The sequence below is a fragment of the Argentina anserina genome, chromosome 6, assembly GCF_933775445.1.
Source record: "Argentina anserina chromosome 6, drPotAnse1.1, whole genome shotgun sequence".
Classification (NCBI taxonomy): domain Eukaryota; kingdom Viridiplantae; phylum Streptophyta; class Magnoliopsida; order Rosales; family Rosaceae; genus Argentina; species Argentina anserina.
The window spans coordinates 1,793,489-1,817,519 of NC_065877.1; the positions used below are offsets into that span (position 1 = coordinate 1,793,489).

Genomic DNA, 24,031 nt, shown 5'->3' on the forward strand with positions numbered 1-24,031 from the left:
GTGGAATGTAGGGTATGAGCGCGAAAGTTTTAGCGGAGCTAAATGTTGTATACAATTAGTCGCCTTATCTTTGATTAGTCTTCTTGTCAGGTTGTTATATGTAAACCATATATTGCAATCTATTTCTAGCTCTTGCTTCTTTGACTATAAGTTTTGCATGCACGTACAATGCTCATTGACATGCATGACGACCTCAGCCTCGATGATTAATAAACCCTCCTTTTGTCTTGGTGTAAAATGTATATAACTAAGTTCATCCAATTGCAAACAAGTGCGTATATTAGGGTTTTCATTTCATTTTATATAAGCCAAGCAATATTTGTCTCTCGCTTGCATATAGAGAAACCATGCTTGCCCATATATAGTAGCTACAAGAACTTTGAAAAAAAAAAAAACTACACGAACCTCTTATTGTAGTGAGTAATTATCAAGACAAACATCGTAAAAGAGAGGTGTGATGCCCTTTTTCCATTCTAATACGATAAAGCTCATGCAGCCGGCCTGAAACATTCTCGATCGTGTATGTAAACATTGATCGAACTCTGAGATCTCATGGCCACAGAGAACTAATAACCATATAATGGGAACTTATCAATTTATGATCGTGGACCTACACAAGTAGCTTGTATATATAACCCCTAATTTCCTGTGCATTTTTAACACATGTTGGGAGAAAAGGAGAGCTTGGACTGAGCGAGATCAAACCAGAATCTGTCACCCATCTGCTGGTAAACACCTACTGTGTTTGGAGCACCTTCCCTTATGACCATGCAAAACTCATGCTGATCCGGGAAGATCTCAAAAGCATTGTGCAACTCTAAACTAGCACCACCAACGAACTGTATTGCAATCTTTGGGAAAATAATGCCAGACAGATTAGTCGGTAGATCATAACAACAAACGTACGTTCTAGGAATAGGTTCTATCTTGGGTGCTTTCCAACCGTAAGTCTCTGCAAAGTACCTCACAACGCCGTCTTGCAGACTGAAAATGGCGTCTTCGACCAACCAGGTGTCTGGTTCTCCGGTATCCAAGAGGACAAGCTTTGCTAAGGAGCTGGTTTCCGGCATCATGTACACAACCTCTCCGTTTAAGGTTATACCTGTCATGTTGAGGTAATTGTAGAACTCCTCCGGGGGGCCAGCCGAGGATCTGGATGAGATTGGAGTTGTTTGTACATTCGTAGCACTAGAATCAATAAAGGCATCAGAGCCGAAGTTGAGGGTTGGCTGGCCGGACAGTGATTGCGACAAGCTGGGAAGGCAGTAAGAGAAACGATCGGAGCCTAGCTGGCTTACAATGCTGGAGGGGTGCCCTTTTCCTAACCCTATCATCCCTCCGATAGGGTTGAAATCCCACCCTCCGTTGAAGTCCATATTGGAGTCGAGATCACAGCCGAATACAATTCGGTTAGTTGAAGAAGAGGAGGAGTGGGGGGACAACAACTGGAACTCGTCAATTCCAAATATGCCTCTGCTATAACGACCGTCGTAAACACACGAGGAACCATTACGTGATGGATGCGATATAGGTGGGAAGCAGAAGGTGGTATTGTTTGGACGGAGAAGTTGGAAGGTGGTGGATTTTCTGGGGTCGAAGTTGGAATATGGATATGAAAGGTTGAAGCAATTTCGATGGCAACCAACTGTCTGAACCCAAGTGAAGGGAAAGAGGGTGTCCAAAGCAAGGTTGACGGTGAGTGGAGGAGTCCCGAAATGAGCGCTTACGTAGACCAAACCGGACGGCATAGGAGGGAAGACTATGCCTTGATCGAGATCAAGGGGTCGTGTTCTTGCGGTTTGGGTTAGTAGCTTTTGACGAAGTTTGTATCTACTGGTGTTGGTCAATCTCGTGTGTATGGTAAAACTTTGAGCTTGGACCATCGGCAGAGTACCACCGATGGGAAATATCACGAGGATGGCGACGAGGAGAAAAGATACGAAAGACATTTTCGACTGTAAGAATGTAAAGATGTAGAGTAGTGAAAATCATTTGGTATAAAATGCAAGGAAAGTCATAGCTAGTAGAAAGTGATGATCCATGCCATCCAAATGAATAAGCTACAAGCTACTAGTAAATTTTGCCCAACGTGGGAACGGTTCATACCTTTGGAACCAGCAAGGTTGTAGTTGGTACTTGGTAGCCGGCTACTGTTGAACTCTAGTTTGACAACATAATTTGCATGCACTAACTGCATTACGATTTTAATTTACGATTCTGCCAACATAGTAGCACTAACGATTATACGATAGTAGCAGTAGCGCTCTAGTTACTTCACTGAATATACGAACTAAGATACTAACACAATTTATGTAGCTGGCTAGTGCTGCTTATGTAAATAAGTGCACATAATACACTAGCTGCCTAGCATATTTGACAGCTGCTCTCAGATTTGGTAAGTAAAATATAACAAAATTAAACCATGGTAAAGACTAAAGAATGATGCTCTTTTCCACTCCTAAACTAAAAGCCGATATAACAATGATAACTAGCATGGAGCCTTATGAATTCAAAACTGAATACACTAGTTCGCTAGCATACATATCACTACATTGTAACTCTCAGCGCTCATCTCCACTAAGAACTATAATGTCAAATTATCAATTTTACTGGATATACACAGCTTATATAACCCAGAAGCTCGTAAATAATCACATGCTCAATTGAAGTCCTGTCTTTGTGGATATTGTACATAACTTGCACAAACTTTTTTTCACACTTTGCTCGTCTCATTGCCACGCAGGGTTGTTCCGTTCAGTTGGTGAGCCGGGAACAAAGGGAACAAAACCCCGACCACCAAATATCGGACGCATGACACCATTATCAAACTTACGCCAGAGGCGATGTACGGTGTGTGTTGGAGCAGTCATAAGATCACGTATACTGGGTGGACGACGCACCTCATGGCCACTGAGTTCAGCTTCAGAATCCTGCCCAAGAAGTGGAACAATGATTGATTTTGGAGAGTGTGCGTCTGACACAATGCTGGTTGTGCTGGTTGTTTGTTTATGAGGCAGCAATAATCTAATTAGAGGTTTCGTCATCAAACCAAACACCTGAACAAAATAGAGTAGTCTAGAGTCATTCCAATGAACTGACCGGGCAACCGTGTCCCATGGCTACGTATAATTAAATTCGTAGAACAGCAGCAATATGAAGCTATTGTAGATGCTGTTAGCCTGTTAGCAGTTGGAAACCATTTATGACTAAAAAGGGCTGGAAGTACTAGTAACTTAGTAGGCATTTGGTAACCTAAAAACATGATTAAACAGCTACATTAGTTGTATGTCTTATACTTGCTTCTTATTGGAAACCTTCCCCGCTGTCCCGAGATAAAGCTTGGCATAGCAAGTGTCGGAGTAATGCCACAACATGGGGAAATAAAGAAATTTCAACAAAAAATATTGGAAAAATGTTTGCAAGTTTATGAGAAAGAACAGTGTCAGGGTCCAAAATACATTACAGGGAGCAGATGCCTTACCACTGTGCTGACAAGAACAACACTGATCGTGCTAGTGATCATGATTGCATTTGCCCGCAATTGAGTGTGACCAGACCTTGTAAACTGCATTCAAAAGAAAATCTTATTTAATAAGACACGAGCACCATCTCCCTTTCCTTAATGTAGCTTTCTTACACATACATGACATTTGAATAATACAGAAATGAAGTTTACTAAGTCCACAGAAGGCAAAAATCATTTTCCTGACACATTCATATAAATGTCTTTGTAGGTATCTCGTATTTCATTGTCTACATATTAACCGTACACTCTTCACCACCAAATATTCCCTGAATCAAATCATTCAATAAAACTGAAGTAGATGAACGGCTTCCGGAATAGTGGATAACACAACACAATGACTTTTTTTTCACCTGCTTGGCCAAACCCATATTTGAATTTTAATCTTGGAATTATGAAGTCAATCTTAATGGCATGTTAGAAGTATCAAGTCTTTGCATGTAAACATTTATGGGATTTCAGATGAAAAGGGAACCTCTAGCAACTCTCAGATTACTAGAAGGTGCCAAATAAAACCACAGATCTCATACAGTATATTGCAAAATTAAATTTTGTGCCGATTAAAACCTTCTCATGGAAGGCCAACCTTTTTTCCCTTTCCTTATGACGTACTTGGGTAGAATTAAACCTAAAACAACATAAAAAGGAACAGTTTCCACAACTTGCCTGATTATAAGCAAGTGCTATAGATACAGCACCTCTCATAAGACCAGCCCACCATATTATCACCTACAGTAAGATGTAAATATTAATTTGTCAGTTCACTATAGCAGAAAAAAAGAAAAGGAAGAAATTAGTCATTGAAAAACCAAAAAACTTACTTGCTGCTGGAGGCTAATTTTCTCTCTTTCATTTTTCTTGAAAAAGTTAGACAAAAAGGACAAGGGAAAAACAAAAGCTGCTCTTGCAAGCATTACAAGACTGAGCAGTATTGAAGTCACTGCCACTGACGTTCCAGGACTGCAGATACAAAATCAAGCACCATATGTAAAATATCAGTGCAATAAAAAGATAAAAGTAAAAGAAGTGGTATTATTATTATTATTATTTGAAATGCAGACAATTTTTCTATAGAAGCTAAATGAGTGTCATTGATATTCATATAATATTAAAAATGCAAAGGTTCAAAGTATTCTTCACTTCTACATTTATGCTTACCTATCACTTACAAATCTCCACTTGTCGATGTCCAAGGCATCCATACCAACATAGAGGAAGATAAAAATCTCGCAAACAAATGACAAGGTCGCAAAAGCATGCCTAACAACAAGTCACAAAAATTTAACAGTTAAATACATGACCTTTTGAAATTAATTCTGAGATTATTGCTTTGAAACGGAATCTAAGTAATGTTTAGAAACTAGAAAGCCATACTTGGTCGTGACTCTTGAACTCTCTGTCACATTGTGCCAGGTGTAATGGGACATAACAATCCCACAAAAGAACACAGTGAGAATGGCACTCAAATAGAATAGCTGCAAAACATATCAAATATATCATCAATCATGACTTCAGTAATATAGCTAAAGCAATCAGAGCTGCACAGATTATATTAGAGCTGACAAGGAGGGTGAAGAAGCACCCTGAGCCTTTTGTAAAAGTCTCAGAGTAGAAGGAAACCTCACCTCAGACAGTATATATGAAAGGTATGCCATGAGCATCATAAGAGCAACCTCACGATCAGTAGAGTGCCTAAATATGCCAGAAAGCAAGTTGTCAGAAAAAGAATCTATTTTAGAACCAACTTACACATAGAAACTAAAGACGCTACGATATTAAATAAAATTTATTTTGGCATAACTTCTAAATCCAACATCATACCTTGCAAAATAAAGCTTTTTGATGATGAAAGCACTTAGCAGCCCTGCCTGCAAAAGAACTAAGTTACACCATGGAAAAACTCAACATTTTGACTTGACTATGGACAAAGAGATAACTGAAGATAGCTTACAATCACTCCTAGCATGGTGCTTGCAAAAAACAAATACACAAAACTGCCCATAAATTGCCAGGCAATTCCGGAATCAATGTGTGTCAGATCAAAGCTCTGGATAGCATTGAAAAGCACCACAGATGTAGCATCGTTAACAACTCCCTCCCCAAATACAAGACTGTACAGTAAAGGTGTCTCGTCCTGATTGAGCACCTGCACCAAAGAAATGAAAAATCTAATTAGTTTGGAAACTTGGTGACTTTTATGAGATTGAAAGCTCAGATGTAAGATATGTGCTTTACCTGCAATGTGCATACAGAATCAGTTGCAGCAAATATTGCACCAATTGCTGCAAATTATAAGCTAGAATAGTGAACAACAGAAACAGAATATATATACACTAGGGAAACAAGGAAAGCTAAAATACCGAGATAATCCCCTATGTCCAGCGAACCAACGTCTAATTTCTTAAAGATCTGAGTAGCACCTGAATCAAGGAAAGACCAGGAAGCTAAGTATCCACATATTTGTATCGCAAGAAGTCAATACGTAATTCGCATCATGGAAACCTCAAATAGATAGTTGTGAGATGTACCAAATGCTATGATGCTGCACGATATTAGCGTACCAATAGCACCGAACATTACAATAGTACTGAAATTGACGAAAAACTGCTTCTTTTTCACCTGAAACCTGGTACAAGTAGCAAAGACGAAAGCATGTATCATAAGCACAGAGAAGAAACACTAGCAATGCAAAGAAATAGTGTACAATATGGATTATATGAGAATAACCAGGAGGAATGACAGAGATAATTCACTGCTACAAAGAAAGTTGATATTCTAATTGTGAGATAGATATAATTGGTTTTAAGCTGCTCATAAGAATATTTAAAATAGTTGTGGAAGGTGCATAAACTTTGAAATTAAAGAATTTACAGTGAAAGTTGTAAAATCTCCAGTTGATTGATTATAAGTTACATGAATCAAGTCTACGGCAGTATGATACTACAATCCCAGTACACCTGTATGAATGGAGAAGTGTACAAGCACATATTTCGACGATTATCTCAATTTCATCATTCAAATAAATTCTCTCATATTTTGTAAAGGTAAGCCAGGTGAATCATTTGTAACAAAAGAATGCAAAAGATGCCAAACTAGCATTGAAGTACACCTTATTATGAAGAAACCAAAACAACAAAGCATGTATATATATCTGTTGCACAAACCATCGACCCTTACATTATCAGATACAATCGTTAAACAGCTAAAAGGGACAGAAAACTCACCCAGCATTAAAAATAATCGGTGGTAGAAGGTATATAAAGAAAAGATCTTCACTGAATACTAAAAGATGCGAACTTTTTCCTCCACTAATCAGAAGGATCACTATTCCAGTAGACACCCCCTAACAAAAAAAAGTATATTAAAATCCATCAGAATCTGCATATGCTTCACCATTGCTTTTCCAGATGTTCATTTACAAATTACGAGTAGGCAAAGGAAGTACTCACAATCAAAAGCGCGGTGATCGATTCATTCACCCACTGATTCTCCTCCAGAAGATGCCCAATCACAATGCAAGCACAAAGGAGTGCCACGAAAAGGTTCAACGAGACCACAGATGAGTGATCAGAAGAAGCTAGATTTTGAAATTTGGGTAATTTGGACATCAACATGCTCAATGGAATCGTCGTCATTGCATCAGTGTCTTCAACACAACGAATATGCAGCACCTTTATCACAAATTCTTCAAACCAAAACAATCCTTGTATTCACCAAATTTATGTCTCCGAACTGTCCATCTCAATAACCTTAAATTCCCATAAACCCTATGAGCTCTGCAGTCAAATAAAAGACCCCAAATGGCCAAAAGTTATTCATAACAGCAGACCAAAAATCTAACCTTTTTCAAAACCCTGATATGCTGTAAGTACAAGCCTTCAAACCCAAATTTCAAAAATCTAACCTTTTTCAAAACCCTGATATGCTGTAAGTACAAGCCTTCAAACCCAAATTTCGAATAGCTAACACAGGTCTATACAACAATGCATTGTTTGGTTCACCATAAAAATCGATTCTTGGAATATCAAACAACAAATAACAAAACTTCTATCCAATTTTCATTCTCCTCTGTTTTCTTGGAAACCAAACAACTCAGAAAGCAATACACATGCATACATAAACATACATATATAGACACACACATATGTTATCATTTTGTTAGTGTAATTACTAATAAGAAATGCTTACCAGAAAGGTTTGGAGAACATGCATAACAGCACAAACAGAAAGCAGAGGAGGAGCTAGTGCCCAACAGAAATGTCAAATTGCGTCTTGTGGTTCGGCTACAATGTCAAATTGAGGCTTCTGATTCAGGGTTTTGGAGATTAAAATCTTTGACGCAGAAAAAGAACAAAGAGTTCCAACAGAGAAAGATCACCTGGAACTCAAATTTCTGCTTTCAAAAGATATAACAAAAGCTGGGAAAATGCGACAGAGACTGTTGCTTCGATTTGGGTCAGGAGAAAAATGGGGATTGTGGAAACCTCTGGAACAGAAAAGAGAAAGAGGAAGAGAGAAAGGCCAAAATGGAGAAGACTTGAGATAGAGATGCGTGAGATTGATGAAAGTTAAAAACAGGGGAGGGAGGATCCCAAACGAAACAGAGCAAGACAAATGTCTGATCTGCTGCGGTCTTGTGTAGATTAATGAGGGAGGTTGTAAGGATCTTTACCGTTGATATCACTGAGTAGAAGAGATGGGGATGAATTGACGGTGGGGAGGTGGGAGTGGAGGTGGAGGGTTTGTCTGTGGTGAAGTAACGGATTGCTGCCGGTTGAGGAAGCTGAAAGGCAAAACACATCATCACTATTCGGATTTTTATTTTTCCTTTTTAGTCCTACACACACATAAATTATATAACGAGTAAATTAGTGGAAAGGATAATTGGAGGGTCTTAAATTAGAACAATATCTCGTTTGGCTTGTGTTACTCTCTTATTTGGTCTAGTTTGTTATGAAAAATTTGGAAACATTTTAATGCAATTATGTTTTGTTATTATATAATCTCGAATTATAAAACGGCCCACAAAGTGAAAAGTATCTAAATAATGAGTTTGTAGACTCTTTACTTCTTTAGACACTAATTTTGAACACGGTTTCGAATCAAGTTGTCATCATCTAGTTCTCCAACTTTATCAACTTGTAGATTGTGCACTTAACCACATGTGATTGAAGAGTCTAATCATGTTGACTGTGAACCGGCTACAATCAAGACGTGATCTTAGACGACCTAAGATGAATACACCAATAAAAACTTTGTTGCTTATGTCGTAATTGTTTTCAACATGTATCCAATCTAATGATACTAATCATTATGTAAGCAATGACTTATAAGAGTTAAAATCCGAATTTATTCCAATTCGATCGGAAATAAATTTGCCGACTACCATTCTTGTGTCCACCATTTTAAATTTATGACATGTGTCTAATTACTCAATTATTATCTAAATATAAGTTGAGAAAAAACACATATCATTAATTTAAAAAAGTTAACAAAAAAATTGTGATTGACAAATTTACTCTTAACTCGATCAGCTTGAAAATTTCGGCCAAATTAATCAATATATTCGTAATGACCAGGCAAGTGCAAACAAGTTGGCCAGTGAGAGTAGAACACCGGCCTGACTCCACTGGCTTAGTTCAAGTACATCCGGTCCAAAAGGCCAAGAAGAACCCACGTGAATCTTAACTTGATCGTTGACACTATGACACTTCATGCCTATGAACCACGGAAAACTATGATGCCATATTTTCCTTCTCACTTGTTTTCCATATCTGTAAAATTGCTCCTACTTATCATTATTGGTTTTTGTTGTGACAACAATCTAAAGATTATCCTAATCCTATGCTTTGTTTGTTTTGGGTTTTGTTAATCATATTAGTTCATTTTTGTATTTGAGGGTTTCCAATTCCTGGATTCCACCTGTTATGTTTGGGATCTAGATCTTGGTAGGGTGTGTGTGAAGATCATTAGTATATTTCGATGATTAGCCAACTTGACCAACTTTTTGAGAGTAACGTATCATGAATGGCAATGCATTATGGCAAGGTTCATGTGAGAATGGCTCCAAAATATCATCTAAACTTCTATTGGGAAAATAGTTATATTCATACTAAAAACTTATTCGGTAAAATAAAAATATGTATTACATTTCGCCGATTTGTTATATTCTAAAGTTTTGTGTTTAATATATATACATGATTTATTAAGAATTTTGTTATCAACTTGGAGAAGTTAAACAAGTAGTTTGATGTTGTATTAACCAAAAAAATATATAGTAATTTAAGTCGCAAGAGAAGGACATGTATCATAGAGATATATACTCACTTGAGAGTTTTGGCTGCATGTGGCCATGGGTATATAATGCTGGTTAACGAACTCTGAAAATTTGGATATCATGAAACTCAATTGTCTACCTCCTTAGATATACTATGTATAATTCCTTAAATTTTCATGTATTGAATTCACAAATTAGAAGAGAGTGAAGTTAGCTTATTCATTTTATTGTTTTTCAATGAAAATTTCATAATAGTAAGGTAATGTGTTCACCACGTACTTGCACGTGTTGTTATTCATCTCAGCAAATCATTCTATGAAGTAATGGACAAGGGGCCAACAATCTCTGAAAAGTCTCGTGCGGCGGGGAGGCATGCAAGCTTATCTTGCCCAAGCTAGAAATAAGATTAGTACAAGCTTTGCTGCAAGCAACAAATTCAGGATTAGTTAGGGTATTAAAATGAATATAGATAATTGACGGGCTCATTTGGATGGGTACCATTTAATGACATTCATTAACAGCTAATTTTCTTAATGCATGATGATAACAGATCTCAAATACGAAACTTCACGAGGCCACAGTTACTATAGTCATAAGTTCTGTGATGTACTCCTTCAGTTCCAAAAAATACATAATTTAATTTCCTGTTTGGGATTTGGTTTTTCAGTGATACTTAAGAGTTACTTGTATGGTATTTTGGATTTTGAATTCAGGTGAATATTTTTTAAAAGACATGTAAGGATATTCATTCGAGAAGTAAGTGAGGATTATTATCGCTACTATGACACTTCATAATTATATATGAAAATATGCACATCGTGATAGACATTTTGTCCGAGATGAATAAAGGGAAGGTGGTGGAGATGAGAAAGATGATGATGACGTAGAAGAACAAAATCATCATGGTGCACAAGAAATAGTTACATTAAGAAACATGATTGCTCAAAATTTGATGGATGTGCATGTTTGAGTGTTTATGTATTTACATGATCCTAATTAAAACCAAGTTATCAATATAAGAATATATTTTAAGATTATTTTAAAACTATCTAATATTAATGTCATATATTTTTATTATTTTAAAATAAAATTGACCAAAAATTATCTTACATGGCCAAATTGGTCATTTGACAAATTAAAAGCATAAGCCAGTTTGAGTTTACCAAACGTTCTGTCATTACTTCTGTTACTAACAGCCACTTATATAAGCAAGTTTACCAAACAATCAACTTCTTTACTTATGGCGACAGATCCGGCGCCGCAATCTCACGTGGCATGCACGTCACCTTGCTATGTCAGTAATTATAATAATTACAAATGTCATTTTTGAATGAAAATACAATCTTATCATTGTTAATCCAACGGATCTAGATTATTATTAAAAAAATTATAATTCCTTTTTATATCATTTATTTTTTCAAAATGTAATAAAAATGTGATATATACAAAATATGCTTGAAATATATATGTGTGTGTGTGTATGTGTGCGCGCGGGCGATATATATATCTATATGTGTGTGTGATGCCTATATGGTAATTGTATTAATTAATTATAGCTATTAATTAATCGTAAATGTAAATTAATTAAATAAAAAAATCATGAATCTTGACATATTTGTCACTAGAAAAATTGTCATTGATATAATTGAATTAAATATGGTATTAATTAAGATATGTATATTCTAAAAAAAATAACATTTGTTACCTTACAAATCCCATTAAATCGATTATACCATAACAAAAAGAATATTTCATTTCAGAAAAAAAATCAAAAGAATCTTATCAAAAGTTTCATCTAAATATAAATGTTGTAGTTATATTACATCGTCTAAAATTTAAAAATAAATATATTTTGTGCACATATATATATATATATTTCGCGCGTGCACACACGTATTTCAAGCATATTTTCGTAAATTTCAATTTTTTATATTGTATTTTAGAAGCATTATTGTGATGAAAAAGAAGAAATGATAAAAAGAACAAACAAATTATAATAATTTAGAACCGTTAGATTAACAAGGATATGATTGTATTTTCATTTAAAATGATATTTTTATATAATTTTAATTGTTAATGCAAAAGTGTGACGTGACATGTCACGTATGATTGTGACGCCGGATTTGGCGTTATATTATGGTGCCCTAATACTCAAAAAAAAAAACTTCACAACAACAAATATGAAGCTCGACTAAGGTGTACGTGAATATCGTTCGTAAGCTGAAAGGTAAGCAAGAATCAATATTTAGAAGCTGCCAACTTTTGTGGAATAATACATTACTTCATCTCTTGTTTCTGGTACGGTCATTCCAGATTGTCATTTTGTTTATGAAATCCATATGGCAGTGATCGAGCTTATGAACCAATCTCTTGATGTTGCATACATGCTAATTAATACTGATGATTGAAACAAACATATACATCAGGTGAGAGTAGTTAAGGATCCGGATGATTGATATGGTATATATACTTATATAGCGTGCAGACATGTTAATTTTGAGTCTAGAGTACGTGACGCATATATACTTGTTCTCCTTGTGCTGACTGATCTGAACAGCTAGCTAGGGTTCTTCGATCTGGTTCTCGATCAGTTAGGAGGCCATGTTGCCATGATGGTCCAAGGAGCTAGTTAATTAGCTAGCTAGTATATATGAGCAGTGGCAGATCCAGGATTCACAATTTGGGGGATTTGGATTTTTTCCTCAACTGACGAAATGATAAAAATTTGTAGTGCATAAAATATTCAACTATAATATATTAAACATATACCTTATTGATGTGAAAATAGCAATCCATTCAACATTTTCATAAGTTTAGTCAATTGCAAAAGAAAATTTTTGGAATTGATCAAAGACCTTAATCAAAATTAATACACAATGAAAATAAAATAGATTAATTACATGTTGAAGAAATCAAAGAAATAACAAAACTTCAAAACCAAGCATGCAAAACTACACCATATGCATATATGGCATGTACTTAAGTAAGTATAGGTAAGTACCCTGTATATGAGCTTTTAAGTTGGTATTTTGAGTTCATATATGGTTTATGGCTAGGGTTCGAATTATTTGCATTGCAAGGGCGGTTGTCCTTTGATTTTTATTTTGTTTGAAAAAAAAAAGCGGTTGTCCGATCCCTAGATTACCACATTGCGTTTGTACGGTGAATCTAATTTCACATGTGTTCTTCTTCATCATCAACATTATTCGGTGCAGTTTATGCATACATAAACACGAAAAGGACTATTGGCATGGAAGGATCCATACCACTTGAAGCGAGTTGTGCTGAGCAAGATATTACAGCAACAAAGCCACGCATGTATGCAGGCTCACAAATTCTCAATTATTTGAACCAACTCAACCGGGGTGATGTTGGTATCTTAACGATGGGAGTTTATTGTAATACCCCGGAAATTAGTAACTAATTTCCAAGGACTAGTCCGAGATTTTATGTTAGTCAGTGCCCCTATGGGGGGGGGGGGGACAAAAGTATTCATTTAAAAAAAAATTAAAAATTGACTTTTTATTCGTTGGTTTTCTCTAAAAACTTTCTTCACGAAAATTATAGAGCACGTCAATACGAGTTCGTAAATACACGGCATGCATAAATCGGACGTCAAACGAAAAAGTTACGAATCAGAAACGATGTTGGGGTATTTTTTGGAAGTAGTAAAAATATGAGTAGAAAAGAGGAAACTCTAACATAAAAAATCAGACTTTTCAAAAGGCACTGAATTCTCTCTCTCTCTCTCTCTCTCTCATCTGTCTCTCTCTCCACTGTGTCAATCTTCTCCGGCTTCTTTCTCCCTCGTTCAGCCACCAAACCAGTCGCTGCTAGTCGTGTTGGAACCGCGTGACCAACCTGTTCAACCCTAGGGTGGTGGTGCACTGCCCCTCACCGTCTAGCCATTACAGCGACGTCGTGAAGCCGTGCGGCCTCATCGACATATCTCATTCTTCCGGCCATCAATCTGATTGCCACTTGTCCCATTCGAACCTCCTCCATCTCACCTTTCGATATAGCCCATCCTCGAGCCACGCTGTGACCGTAGGAAGAGCTGCGACACCCGCAAGGTCCGGCCACCGTGGGCGACGTGGTTGTGGCATTTTCCGATGTTGTCTCGGCTCAAGGTCACTGATTTCCGACCTTAATCCATCATATGCGCACGTTTTAAGCCATTAGGAGACTTGATTCGACCTGCAACTCGTTGTTTGAAACTCAAGTTCACTGTCTACGTCTTTGCTGTTTTCAGGCCACTTCCCGGCCAAGTTGGGTTTCGCTCTAGGTATAAGAAGTGTTTATTTCATTGTGATCTATAAGTTTCATGTTTGGGTTGTGGTGTTGTAAGAAGGTTGGAGTGTTGGCATGTGGGGCCCACGCGCTGCCACATAGGGCCGCGTGTCCGGTCTTGTTTTAGGTAATTTTTTACTTCATAGCGATGTGCTCGTCAATACGAGCATGTACATATATAATTTTCATGTGTTAGATTAACTCTTAAGTATGTTAGTTGTTTTCGGAAATTTGGCTATTATCGGTTTGAATCGTGGAGGTTTGACTTGGACATTGGTGTAGTGTTGCTAAGGTGTTGGTTCTTCGGTGACCTTGGTAGGTCAAGGAGAAAGGTTGTCGCTTCGGCAATCTTTGGGTTAGATATAAGAGTGGAGTTGTAGGCTTAAGTAATGTGTTGGTTAGTTGCTAAGTTTCAAATTGTCACTTAGGTGCTTGATTGGAAGCATAGTGCTTGCTTTGGGTGTTATTGAAGGCATTGCTGGAGCGATAAGGTGAGTAAAAACTTATTTGATGCAAGTTCATATATGGTTTTAAACGTAGTTCATATGTCTTCAACTTATAAAATTGGTTCCTACAAATATGCTCTATTTTAAATTACATGAACTTGTTTGTCTACTATTCATGTGAAGTAAATCATTATTTTAAAAGAAAAAATGATTTGAAGAACTTTTGTGATTATGGACATTAGGTAATGCATGTGATTATTGTTGGAGTTAGTGGGAGGTTATGGATATAATATAGTCATATTATATATGTGTATTTAATGGTAATAATATTATACATATATACATAACTATGTTATATTGTGTAATGATCTTGTTCATGGTAGTGGAATTGAGGAATATGTGATATTTGTGACCTTTGAAGGGTGAGTAAAACTTTTTTCAGAATTTTATTTCCTTGTCTTAAGGTAATGAAAAATTATTGGAGAAAATCTATTTTGTTTTAAAATCATATAAACTTGATCGTCAACGATTCATAGGTAAGTAAAATAATTTCCTTTATAAAAATTACTCCAATGATTTTCTCATACAAAAGTGAATTATTGGTTGTAAGATAACTTGATTTTTGGTGTGCATATAATGAATATAAATTTTTCATATAATTATATTGTTGATGCGAGTACAGAATAGTTATAAGGACTTGATGTATATGTATGCTGAATGTAATTGGTTAATGATGTGAGTGTACATTGTTAGTAGTGAACTATGATTGGTATTGTGGATATCATGATGTTGAGTTGGTTATGTGACTCGGTGAAGACGTTGGTTTGGTAACCAACATTGTAGTCATAGGTTAGGGTCTCTCCTATGTGGCGAAAGAGACCTATGTTGTGTAATGGTTACGATCTCTCATGAGTGGCATATGAGATTGTTGATCCATTCTTAGTGGCAAAGGGGATCTTGATCCCTCATTAGAGGGAATATTATTTTTAGGTATTTAATCCCTCCTTAGTGGCAAAGGGAATCATCAGGCCTGAATGTGTTATAGATAATGACTTTGATTATTATGCCAAGAGTGAATTAGAAAGTGGGGTAAAAGTGTACCTCTTACTTGCCTAAGAAGAACTCTAATGTTGTGTAGGTTAGTGGTGGTGTGAGTTTATTCTTAAATAAAAGTCTTTGTTTTTGTGAGTTAACCCATTTAAATTTATTTTACTCACACGAGTTTATCGGGTTTATTTTTTTACAACTCGGTGCACTAATCTATGTTGTAGTGGTTGATCTTGCAGGTGAGGGACAACGAGGTTGAGGTACAAACAACATTTTTTTGGGATAGCTAGAACGTGAGGACCTTGACTTGGTAGTTTCATAGAATTGTAACAAGTTAGAGTGAGATGTCCATTTCCATTTTGTTTCAAGTTGTAAAAAATTGACGATGTATATAACTTAAGTTGATTGAGTTGCACCTTCAAATTCAGTCTTGATTCTTGGTAATTTGCAATACATTTTAAAGTATTATTTGTTTGAGTTACTATTGTTCACACCTTAAAATTTGAATTTTATTATGTCAAAATTTGGAGTCGTGACATTTATAATATAATTTCACTATGACTAAAAGTCAAAAACTCTACATTATGTATTCGTTGAAATTTTGGCGCGTCCACATAAAAAGATCATAGTGTTGATTCTATATGCATCATCAACCACGTACTCATCTTAAGAGTTAAGTAAAAACATGCATAACCAAACTAAACTATACCCGCTACATCACGTATTCATATTAATCCATCACTTTCACCCTCCAATTGTATCCAAAACCAAATGATTTTTGCTTAAGTTAGAGAGATTTGTGACTTCCAAGTTTCAAGTTCCAATTACGTATTGCTTGTACAAAGTCTTTCAAATTCTTAGGGAAAACAGACTTCCAAAATGCAACTACATGCATGCACAACCTAACGCACTTGGTATTTGAACTCGAACTTGACAGTCATACAGACATTGTGTGTTAAGATGCATAACAGTTCATTGTAAAATTACGGCCTGCCGGGAAGACTAGAAAGGAAAACGTTATATAGTCGACCGGAAGATTTGAACAGATTCACCACCTATGTCATAATAGAACCCCAGCTATATATGTAGTGCAACACATAAGCACTTTAAGATGCCAAGGAGCCTTTCACCAACTGATTTGCATACATATGTAGTTTCGTCTTGTAGTTCCACCAATAAAGAAGTTGGACTGTTAGGTTTAAGAATTCTGAACATCTGTTCTAAAGAAAAGTAGATGAGCCGACCTGCTCGATCTGAACTTACAGCGCGCTATGTGATCGTACGTGTCATACGTCGACAAGCTTCAGGAACGAATACTTAATCACTAAGCTTAGCTTCTCTCTCGTTGACGATCTTACAAGAATCCTATAAATATCCAGAATTCCATATCGAGGATATCAATCTCAGTTTCAATAATAACTAAACACCTACATTGCAGTTTCATTTCCGAGGATCAAAAGAAGCTTTATCAGGTTAGAGAGATGCCTCCACATGGACCTCACGGTGGAGGAGGTGGTCCTCACGGCGGTGGTGGATTTGGACCAGGCGGCCATGGTGGTGGCGGCGGGGGTTTTGGACCGTTCGGCTGCATAGGAGCCCTCTGTGGCGGCATAGGCAGCGTTGTGTCATCTTGGTGAGTTTTCATATACTTTTACTACATTGTATAAATAGTTATATGTATTATATGTACATCGATCGATACGTACGCTAGCTTGGTAACTTTTTTGAGGTGATTCAATTGATTAAGTCGATCTGCTGGGTTCGTTAATTTGTTATGCATCCAGTGCCTATATCCTGTGCTGCTGCTGCCTACTGGATAATTGCTTTGGTCGGGGTGGTCCTCACGGTGGCGGTGGTGGACCTCACGGCGGCGGCGGACCTCATGGTGGGGGGTTTGGCGGGGGTGGAGGTGGAGGACGTGGTGGTGGTGGTGGTGGGCGCTTCTGATCATCAGATCATCTGCATGCTTTGTGATCTGCTGGTTGTGATCAAATATACATGCATATATGCATCATGTAATAAGGTAGCAGAGAGATACTGGCATTTTCCTGCAGTTGTAGGCTTTTAGCTAGCAAATTTTCAACTCAAATTCCTGTGTATTCCTTTTAATTTCCATTTGTAAAAATTTGTTTTCTCAAGGTTGCGTGCATTGTACTACTATATGCTTGATTTACCCACAGCAACAGGCAGTACTATATATGATGGCAACATTTGCATTTAAATTAGTTGAAGTACTCGATTTGGCACTCCTCATTTTTTCATGGCAGTATGCGGTAAATGGGGTGAGTGGTAGATTAGGTAGTATTTCTGTATTTATTGTATTATGTAGTTTAGTGAGCCGTTGGTCATCGATTACTCATTCATGTGTGATTGAGTTGATGGTCCGTATTCTTAGTTTCTAATTGGTTTTTCCGGTCTCGCGTTTGCGGGATTTGTAATTGCCTCACTTTTAATGAATGAAAATTAGTTAATTAACAAAAAAATTTAGTTGAAGTACTCGATCGAGAGGATACTTAGCTTCGGAAAACTACTATATATAACTTAACAACGCGGGCGTCAATATTTTGACTTGTGTCGTAAAAGAGTTATCGATTGCGATCGATCAGTACGTGACGAAAAGAGTAATATATTGGATCGTCAATTATATAAGACGACTTTCATCAATACGGCTCTTATGTTAATCTAAAACTTTTCCTCTTATATATCTTTTAAGCAGTATTCTTACATAGTGAAATAGGGGATTAAGAAGCCGAGGCCATATTAGAAATTGAATCACAGACATTAAAAGTACTCAAATGAACATGAATTAAGGGAATAAATATAAAAGTAGTAAAGTACTATATATGACTCCAGCTGGTAGAGGTGATGCACAGGTGTTGGAACATATTGAACATTAGCTAGATATTTACCTAAATATTTTAGGTTGAATTCGAAAAAAGAACACTCGGTGTATGGTTCTATGCCCATAGAACCTTCATCCTAATTCATGGGTGATCCGCCCTCTACTTAACAGTAAAAAAAATTAAAACTCCTGAACATTTCAGTAACTCCAAATCAATTATATATATTCACATATAAAATTAAGGGTCAAAGGGTACAGACTGGTTGGGAATGGACAGTTTATCTGTGGCCTTATTAGTCCATGGAGAAGGATAGGTGTATTTCGTAGCAAATTTAGGTAATGGCACAACCTCCGTCCTAAATAATTCATCTACTGTTCCACTAAAGCATTTAGACACGGAAAACTTCAATTTCCATTTCCATTCAGGTCAGAAACTGTCATGACTTTTCTATCTGTCCCCAAGTTGCATCCCCTTTGTTTTAAATATTATTATTATTTTTTATGGTCTAGTCCCAAACAGTATTTGCCTTTACCAAGTTCTTCCAATATCCTATTAATATTCTTATAGTCGAATTGACGCATTTGAATGCATATGGTATTCAAATGTATGTAACACATTTGTACGTTCTTAGGCCATCTCCAATTAGGATGGCTAAAGGGCCACTTCCTAAATTTTAGTCTTATAATAAACTCTAACAAGAAAAATAAAAATGGCCAAAGGGCCATAAAAGGCCAAAGGGCTATGAAAAGGGACATATTTAGCACTATGGCTAGTCCTGGCTAAATAAACGGGGACACCAATTTGGCATGTGGGTTAACTAATAAAAAAACAGATTGTGCCAAATGTTAAGTATATAATGGAAAATAGCTAAATTTTGGCACTTTATTATTGGAGATGGTTCACCTTATGATAAATAAAAAAAATATTTCAAGGGCTAAATTTTAGCTCTGGCCCCAATTTAGCTCTTCCTTATTGGAGATGGCCTTACCTTATTTGCCTTTACCAAGTTCTTCCAAGATCCTAAAATGATTATTTTTCAATTAATATTCTTAATGACCATATAGTAAGTATTCTTTATAACTCTTAAATCAATTCTTTGACTTTAGAACATTGCGTTACACACATTTTATTTGACCAACTAGCATCCCTCTTATTTAAGCCATGCATGGATGATTCTTCTTTATCAAGAATTCATAAGTCGAGTAAAGTCCAACGAAAGTATAGATCGAGTCACGATGAGAACTTCTTGCTTCCTCGCTCTTCTTGCCCTAGCATTAATCCTTCCTCTTATCTCCGCTGGTGAAGGAATAATTCCAGAACGGGAATCTGGTACCTGGACGCCTCTAGATCCGAAAGACCCACTTGCGATACGGGTCGGAAAATGGGCTGTTTCCGAGTACAACAAGAACACGACCTACAAGCTAGTGTTTCAAAACATTGTTTCCGGTGAAGATATATACGCATCAGGCACTATTTACATTTTAACCCTTGCAGCTAAGAATGAGTCATTGCCTAGTCCTGCTGAAACTTATAATACTTCTGTTTGGGCTATGTGGACAAAAACTAAATTGTACTCGTTCCAGAAGGCTTAAAACTACTATTGCTGATTTTGAAAGTTTTGTCCCTTTGGATCTCAACCCATAATAAAAACTAGTCTGTTGGCCGCGCGATGCGCCGGCATCTGGACAGTAAGTTTTCTTTCTCACAAACATTTCATCGAACACTTTCTTTCTACTGCTGATCTTGCATTATATTGATCTATTTTTTGTGTTGTGCCCTTTACACGTTGTTATTGTGTGAAAGATGAATGCATAATCTTATTGAAATGATGGAGAGCAATCTTAATTTTGAACAAATGAAAGATATAGTCAATAGATAGTGGAATGAATGTTATGTCCGTAAAGTGTTTGATGATTTGTCTCAATGGGAATTCACATTGATACTATTATATCTCTATGTAATTAAGCAGTTTGTTCAATCTAAACTTTGTAATTAAGAAAGAGCAAATGTAGATTATGTATTGATTAAGAAGTAGTTTAGATTATACAAATGTAGATCTACACAGAAACTCCCCAAGTGTAGATCCGAGTTTGTTCACCTGTAATGAGAAATAAGAAAGACCATAAACTGCTTCTCAATTATTACATAATTCAGTAAAACTTTCTAGCATAGTGATGAAACTCAAATTTTACAATCAAACAATAGAGAGAAGTCATTACTCCTCAGCTTGCTCATTAGTGTTTCTTACTACTCATTATTCTTTCACAACTTTAAAACCATTATCATCTGCACAAATGAACCCAGACCTTTCCTCTTAACTCCCTACTGCACTGCACTTCTTCCTCATAGAGTTTTTTTTTTTTCAGATTTCTGACCTACTTTATACAATCAATAATTATGCCCAACTCAAGCACTGATGCTCCTGTCTCCAAACCCTCCACTCCATATTCTCTTTAAATAAACCATTGTCTTCAGTTTTCAGCATATATTTGTCTTATATTTGATCACACAAACTTATATCAAGGTAATATTACTTGCAATATTCACATTCATTGATTAAAAGCTATAATAGAACCAAAAGTTCAAGCATGGTACAAAGACCAATTAATACATATAATTATACATTAAACTGAACCTTGTTAGTTTGCAGAAATAAGTCATCTAGCATAGACATATGTTACAACAAAAACGGATCCTAAGAATACCCTAAGCCGATAGACAATAACTAAAATAACACAGTCAAAGAGCATTATAGTAGCATTCTTACGCTTCCTTTTCCTTTCCAGAAGTTTCTTCACATGAAGCTTTTGATGCACTCTTGACCAAATGTCTGAAACAAATAATGTTATACTCGTATTAAAACTATGGTATTTAAAGTCAGATAACATCAAGTAATTATAAGAATAAGTCTACCAAACTAAATGATGAAATAACCAACCTTTTGTTTTTCCTTTCAGGAAAACACCATCGTCTTGCAATTCCACATTTGAAACAGACCCTCTCTTCTTATCTGAAAATCTTCTCATGAGTCATTAGATCCAACTGAGAACCATTGTGCACGGGAACAATATTTTCCATTAATATGGATGTATCTTTTTTGTACTGGAACTCATCATGGTCACCATTTTCTTGCAAGTTGATATGAATTTGTCTGACAACAAACTCACTATTATAACCCAATTTTAGCTCAAAAAGGTGTGTTCTGCTGACAGTTGAAGTTATTTCAACGGGAAGATCATATTATGAAGCGTAGCTCCGTTTGTTGATTACATGCACATGAATATCCAAAAAGCTCTTCTGTTTGTTTGCCAATCAATGCCATAGTAATTTGATCCTTCTCATCCTTGATAGTCATGAAACCTCTATATCTGTATGATGCCATCATAGAGTGTTAGACTATTAATGACCAAAGCATGCAAGTAATAGACATTAAATGAAGACAGATGTAAAGAATGATTTTATACACTGGAATTGATTCCTGATCTCCATAAATGGGGCAAGATAAATGATTTTATCTGATGTGAGCATTTACCACCAACCGCTATGGAATGGAAACCTCAATATTGTGGCATGACAAAGAATGTCCTGCCACATTTTACGATATAATATAAAGGATTAAGAACTACATACAAATATTCAATTCACCAACAATCTGATCATATTCTATAACTACATGAATAGTTCAATTAATACCTTGTACTTTGATGGATCCAACAAACGCAGCTTCATAACTGATTTCTGTGCTTCATGTTTCGTTTCATACTAACAAAAATCATAAGGCCATAATCATGATACAACAACATTGACAATCATACTCCATAAAAAACGAAAATACAAAAAAAATTAAATGAACACCCACCTTTAGGTTGTTCAGCATCACTAATCCAATCACAAACTAAAGTCACCATTGCGATTAGATGATGCAAAGATAGATGCAACCCAGAAAGCAAGAGAAAGCCTGAAAATTAAGAAGAAAACCAATTACGCAGAAGAACATACCAACTAAAACAGAAATAAACAGCTTGACATCCACATCAAGGGAGAGAGAAATTGGGGTTTGTCATTAATTCGAATCTGAAAAGGAATGGATAAAAGAGAATAGAAGAGGAGAGGAAGAGAGGAGAAGCGAGAGCGAGACATGAGATAAGAGTTTGGTGAGGAAAGAAGTTTAGAGAAGAGCAGTAAGAAAATACCAGATTTTGGGTGTGTTTGCTGTTATCTTCTGAAAATGGATCAACGTTAAATTTTTTTTTTTTATAAAAAGACAGGCATTATAAAAGTAGGCAAGTACTAATGCTGATTAATTATTTCTTGTAATATATCTTTGAATACAATATTTTTCGTATAATTATTTGGTATATCATCAGTATTGCGTATCAAAAATTTTAAACAACTTTTAGAAGTGACTCTTGAAACAGCGACATATAATTGGCCATGGGTAAAAACAGGTTCGGGTAAATAAACCCCGACTTGATTAAGTGATTGACCTTGACTTTTATTTATCGTCATTGCATAACACGGTTTTATAGGAAATTGTCGTCGTCTAAATGTAAATGGCCATCTATACTCATTACCCTTAGAAACAATTCTCGGGATGTAAACTCGCTCACCAATATTATTTCCTGTTAAAATTTCTGCTTCAATTAACCGATCAAATAATTTTGTTATTATTAATCTAGTGCCGTTACATAATCCACAAACTTGATTTAAATTTCTTAATAACATTATAGGCATACCAATTTTTAAAATTAATTCATGTGTAGGAACACCACTAAATTCAAGTTGATTTAAAAATTCAGTTGGATATAACATATCAACATTTTCACTACTACCAGAGTCTTTAGCAATTGTATCCGAACTTAAATAATTTTTTGTATCACCTGGTAATAAATTAACTGCATAATTATTTATATCAGTAACTGTTATATTTCGTGGAGTCACAATAGCGCGTTCTCTTAAATATTCTTTGTTACTATAATTCAAACTGAAATTTGGATATGTAGCAGAGAAAATTGCTTCAATTGGTTCTGATGAACTATGTACTAATAAATCGTTAGGTATTTTAATCCATGCTACATCCATATCAGTTGTGTCAAAATTTGTTGCAATTTTTCCTTCACCTAATTGTAACATCCAATTCGCAAATTCAGTTATATCTTGCTTCTCAATATTACTTAAACCCGCTTTTGCCAGTCTCATATTTTCTGTCAAGTGAAATATCTTAAATGATTTCCACAATTTAGAACAATTTATAGAGGCTTGAATAATTTCTTCTTTTCCTTTTCCAGTAACCACAGGTAATATTTGTCGAAAATCACCACTTAATAAAATCGGTTTCCCACCAAACGGTACATTCGCATTAACGGGATTAACTTCTTTAAGAATATCACGTAAGCACTCATCTAATGATTCAAAGCAGCGTTTGTCACACATAGGCGCTTCATCCCAAATTATTAAGTCTGATTTCTTCATCAGCTCAGCGACATCTGTTCTTTTACTAACTTTACAATTTCTATATTTGTCCATGTCAAGAGGAATTTTAAATCTGGAATGTGCAGTCCTGCCTTTTGGAAGTAATAATGATGCAATACCCGATGAAGCAACA

The 24,031-nt window shown here is 36.0% G+C and overlaps 4 protein-coding genes and 1 long non-coding RNA gene across 5 annotated transcripts in view; 2 read left to right on the plus strand and 3 right to left on the minus strand.

The window, feature by feature from the left end:
• LOC126800743 (elongation factor 2-like) overlaps positions 1–24,031 on the minus strand; it is a 138,644-nt gene that overhangs the window by 94,008 nt on the left and 20,605 nt on the right. The gene's annotated exons all lie outside the window — the stretch shown is intronic.
• LOC126800577 (aspartyl protease family protein 2-like) lies at positions 657–1,748 on the minus strand. Its single transcript, XM_050527959.1, has one exon. It carries the CDS (start codon positions 1,746–1,748, stop codon positions 657–659), a length of 1,092 nt encoding a protein of 363 aa, XP_050383916.1.
• Positions 2,427–8,031, minus strand: LOC126800752 (sodium/hydrogen exchanger 1). Its single transcript, XM_050528164.1, has 15 exons — positions 7,712–8,031; positions 6,973–7,299; positions 6,748–6,866; positions 6,052–6,149; positions 5,884–5,943; positions 5,759–5,805; positions 5,475–5,669; positions 5,345–5,391; positions 5,149–5,215; positions 4,898–4,998; positions 4,682–4,783; positions 4,345–4,483; positions 4,190–4,252; positions 3,482–3,565; positions 2,427–3,056 (listed from the first exon to the last, which is right to left on the minus strand). The coding sequence occupies exons 2-15, from the start codon at positions 7,156–7,158 to the stop codon at positions 2,730–2,732; spliced, it is 1,635 nt and encodes a 544-aa protein (XP_050384121.1). The 5' UTR covers positions 7,159–7,299; positions 7,712–8,031; the 3' UTR covers positions 2,427–2,729.
• On the plus strand, positions 16,884–17,829 carry LOC126800767 (uncharacterized). Its single transcript, XR_007672735.1, has 2 exons — positions 16,884–17,216; positions 17,368–17,829. It is a non-coding gene; the product is annotated as an uncharacterized LOC126800767 (long non-coding RNA).
• On the plus strand, positions 19,662–20,018 carry LOC126800578 (cysteine proteinase inhibitor 5-like). The gene has a single exon (XM_050527960.1). It carries the CDS (start codon positions 19,662–19,664, stop codon positions 20,016–20,018), a length of 357 nt encoding a protein of 118 aa, XP_050383917.1.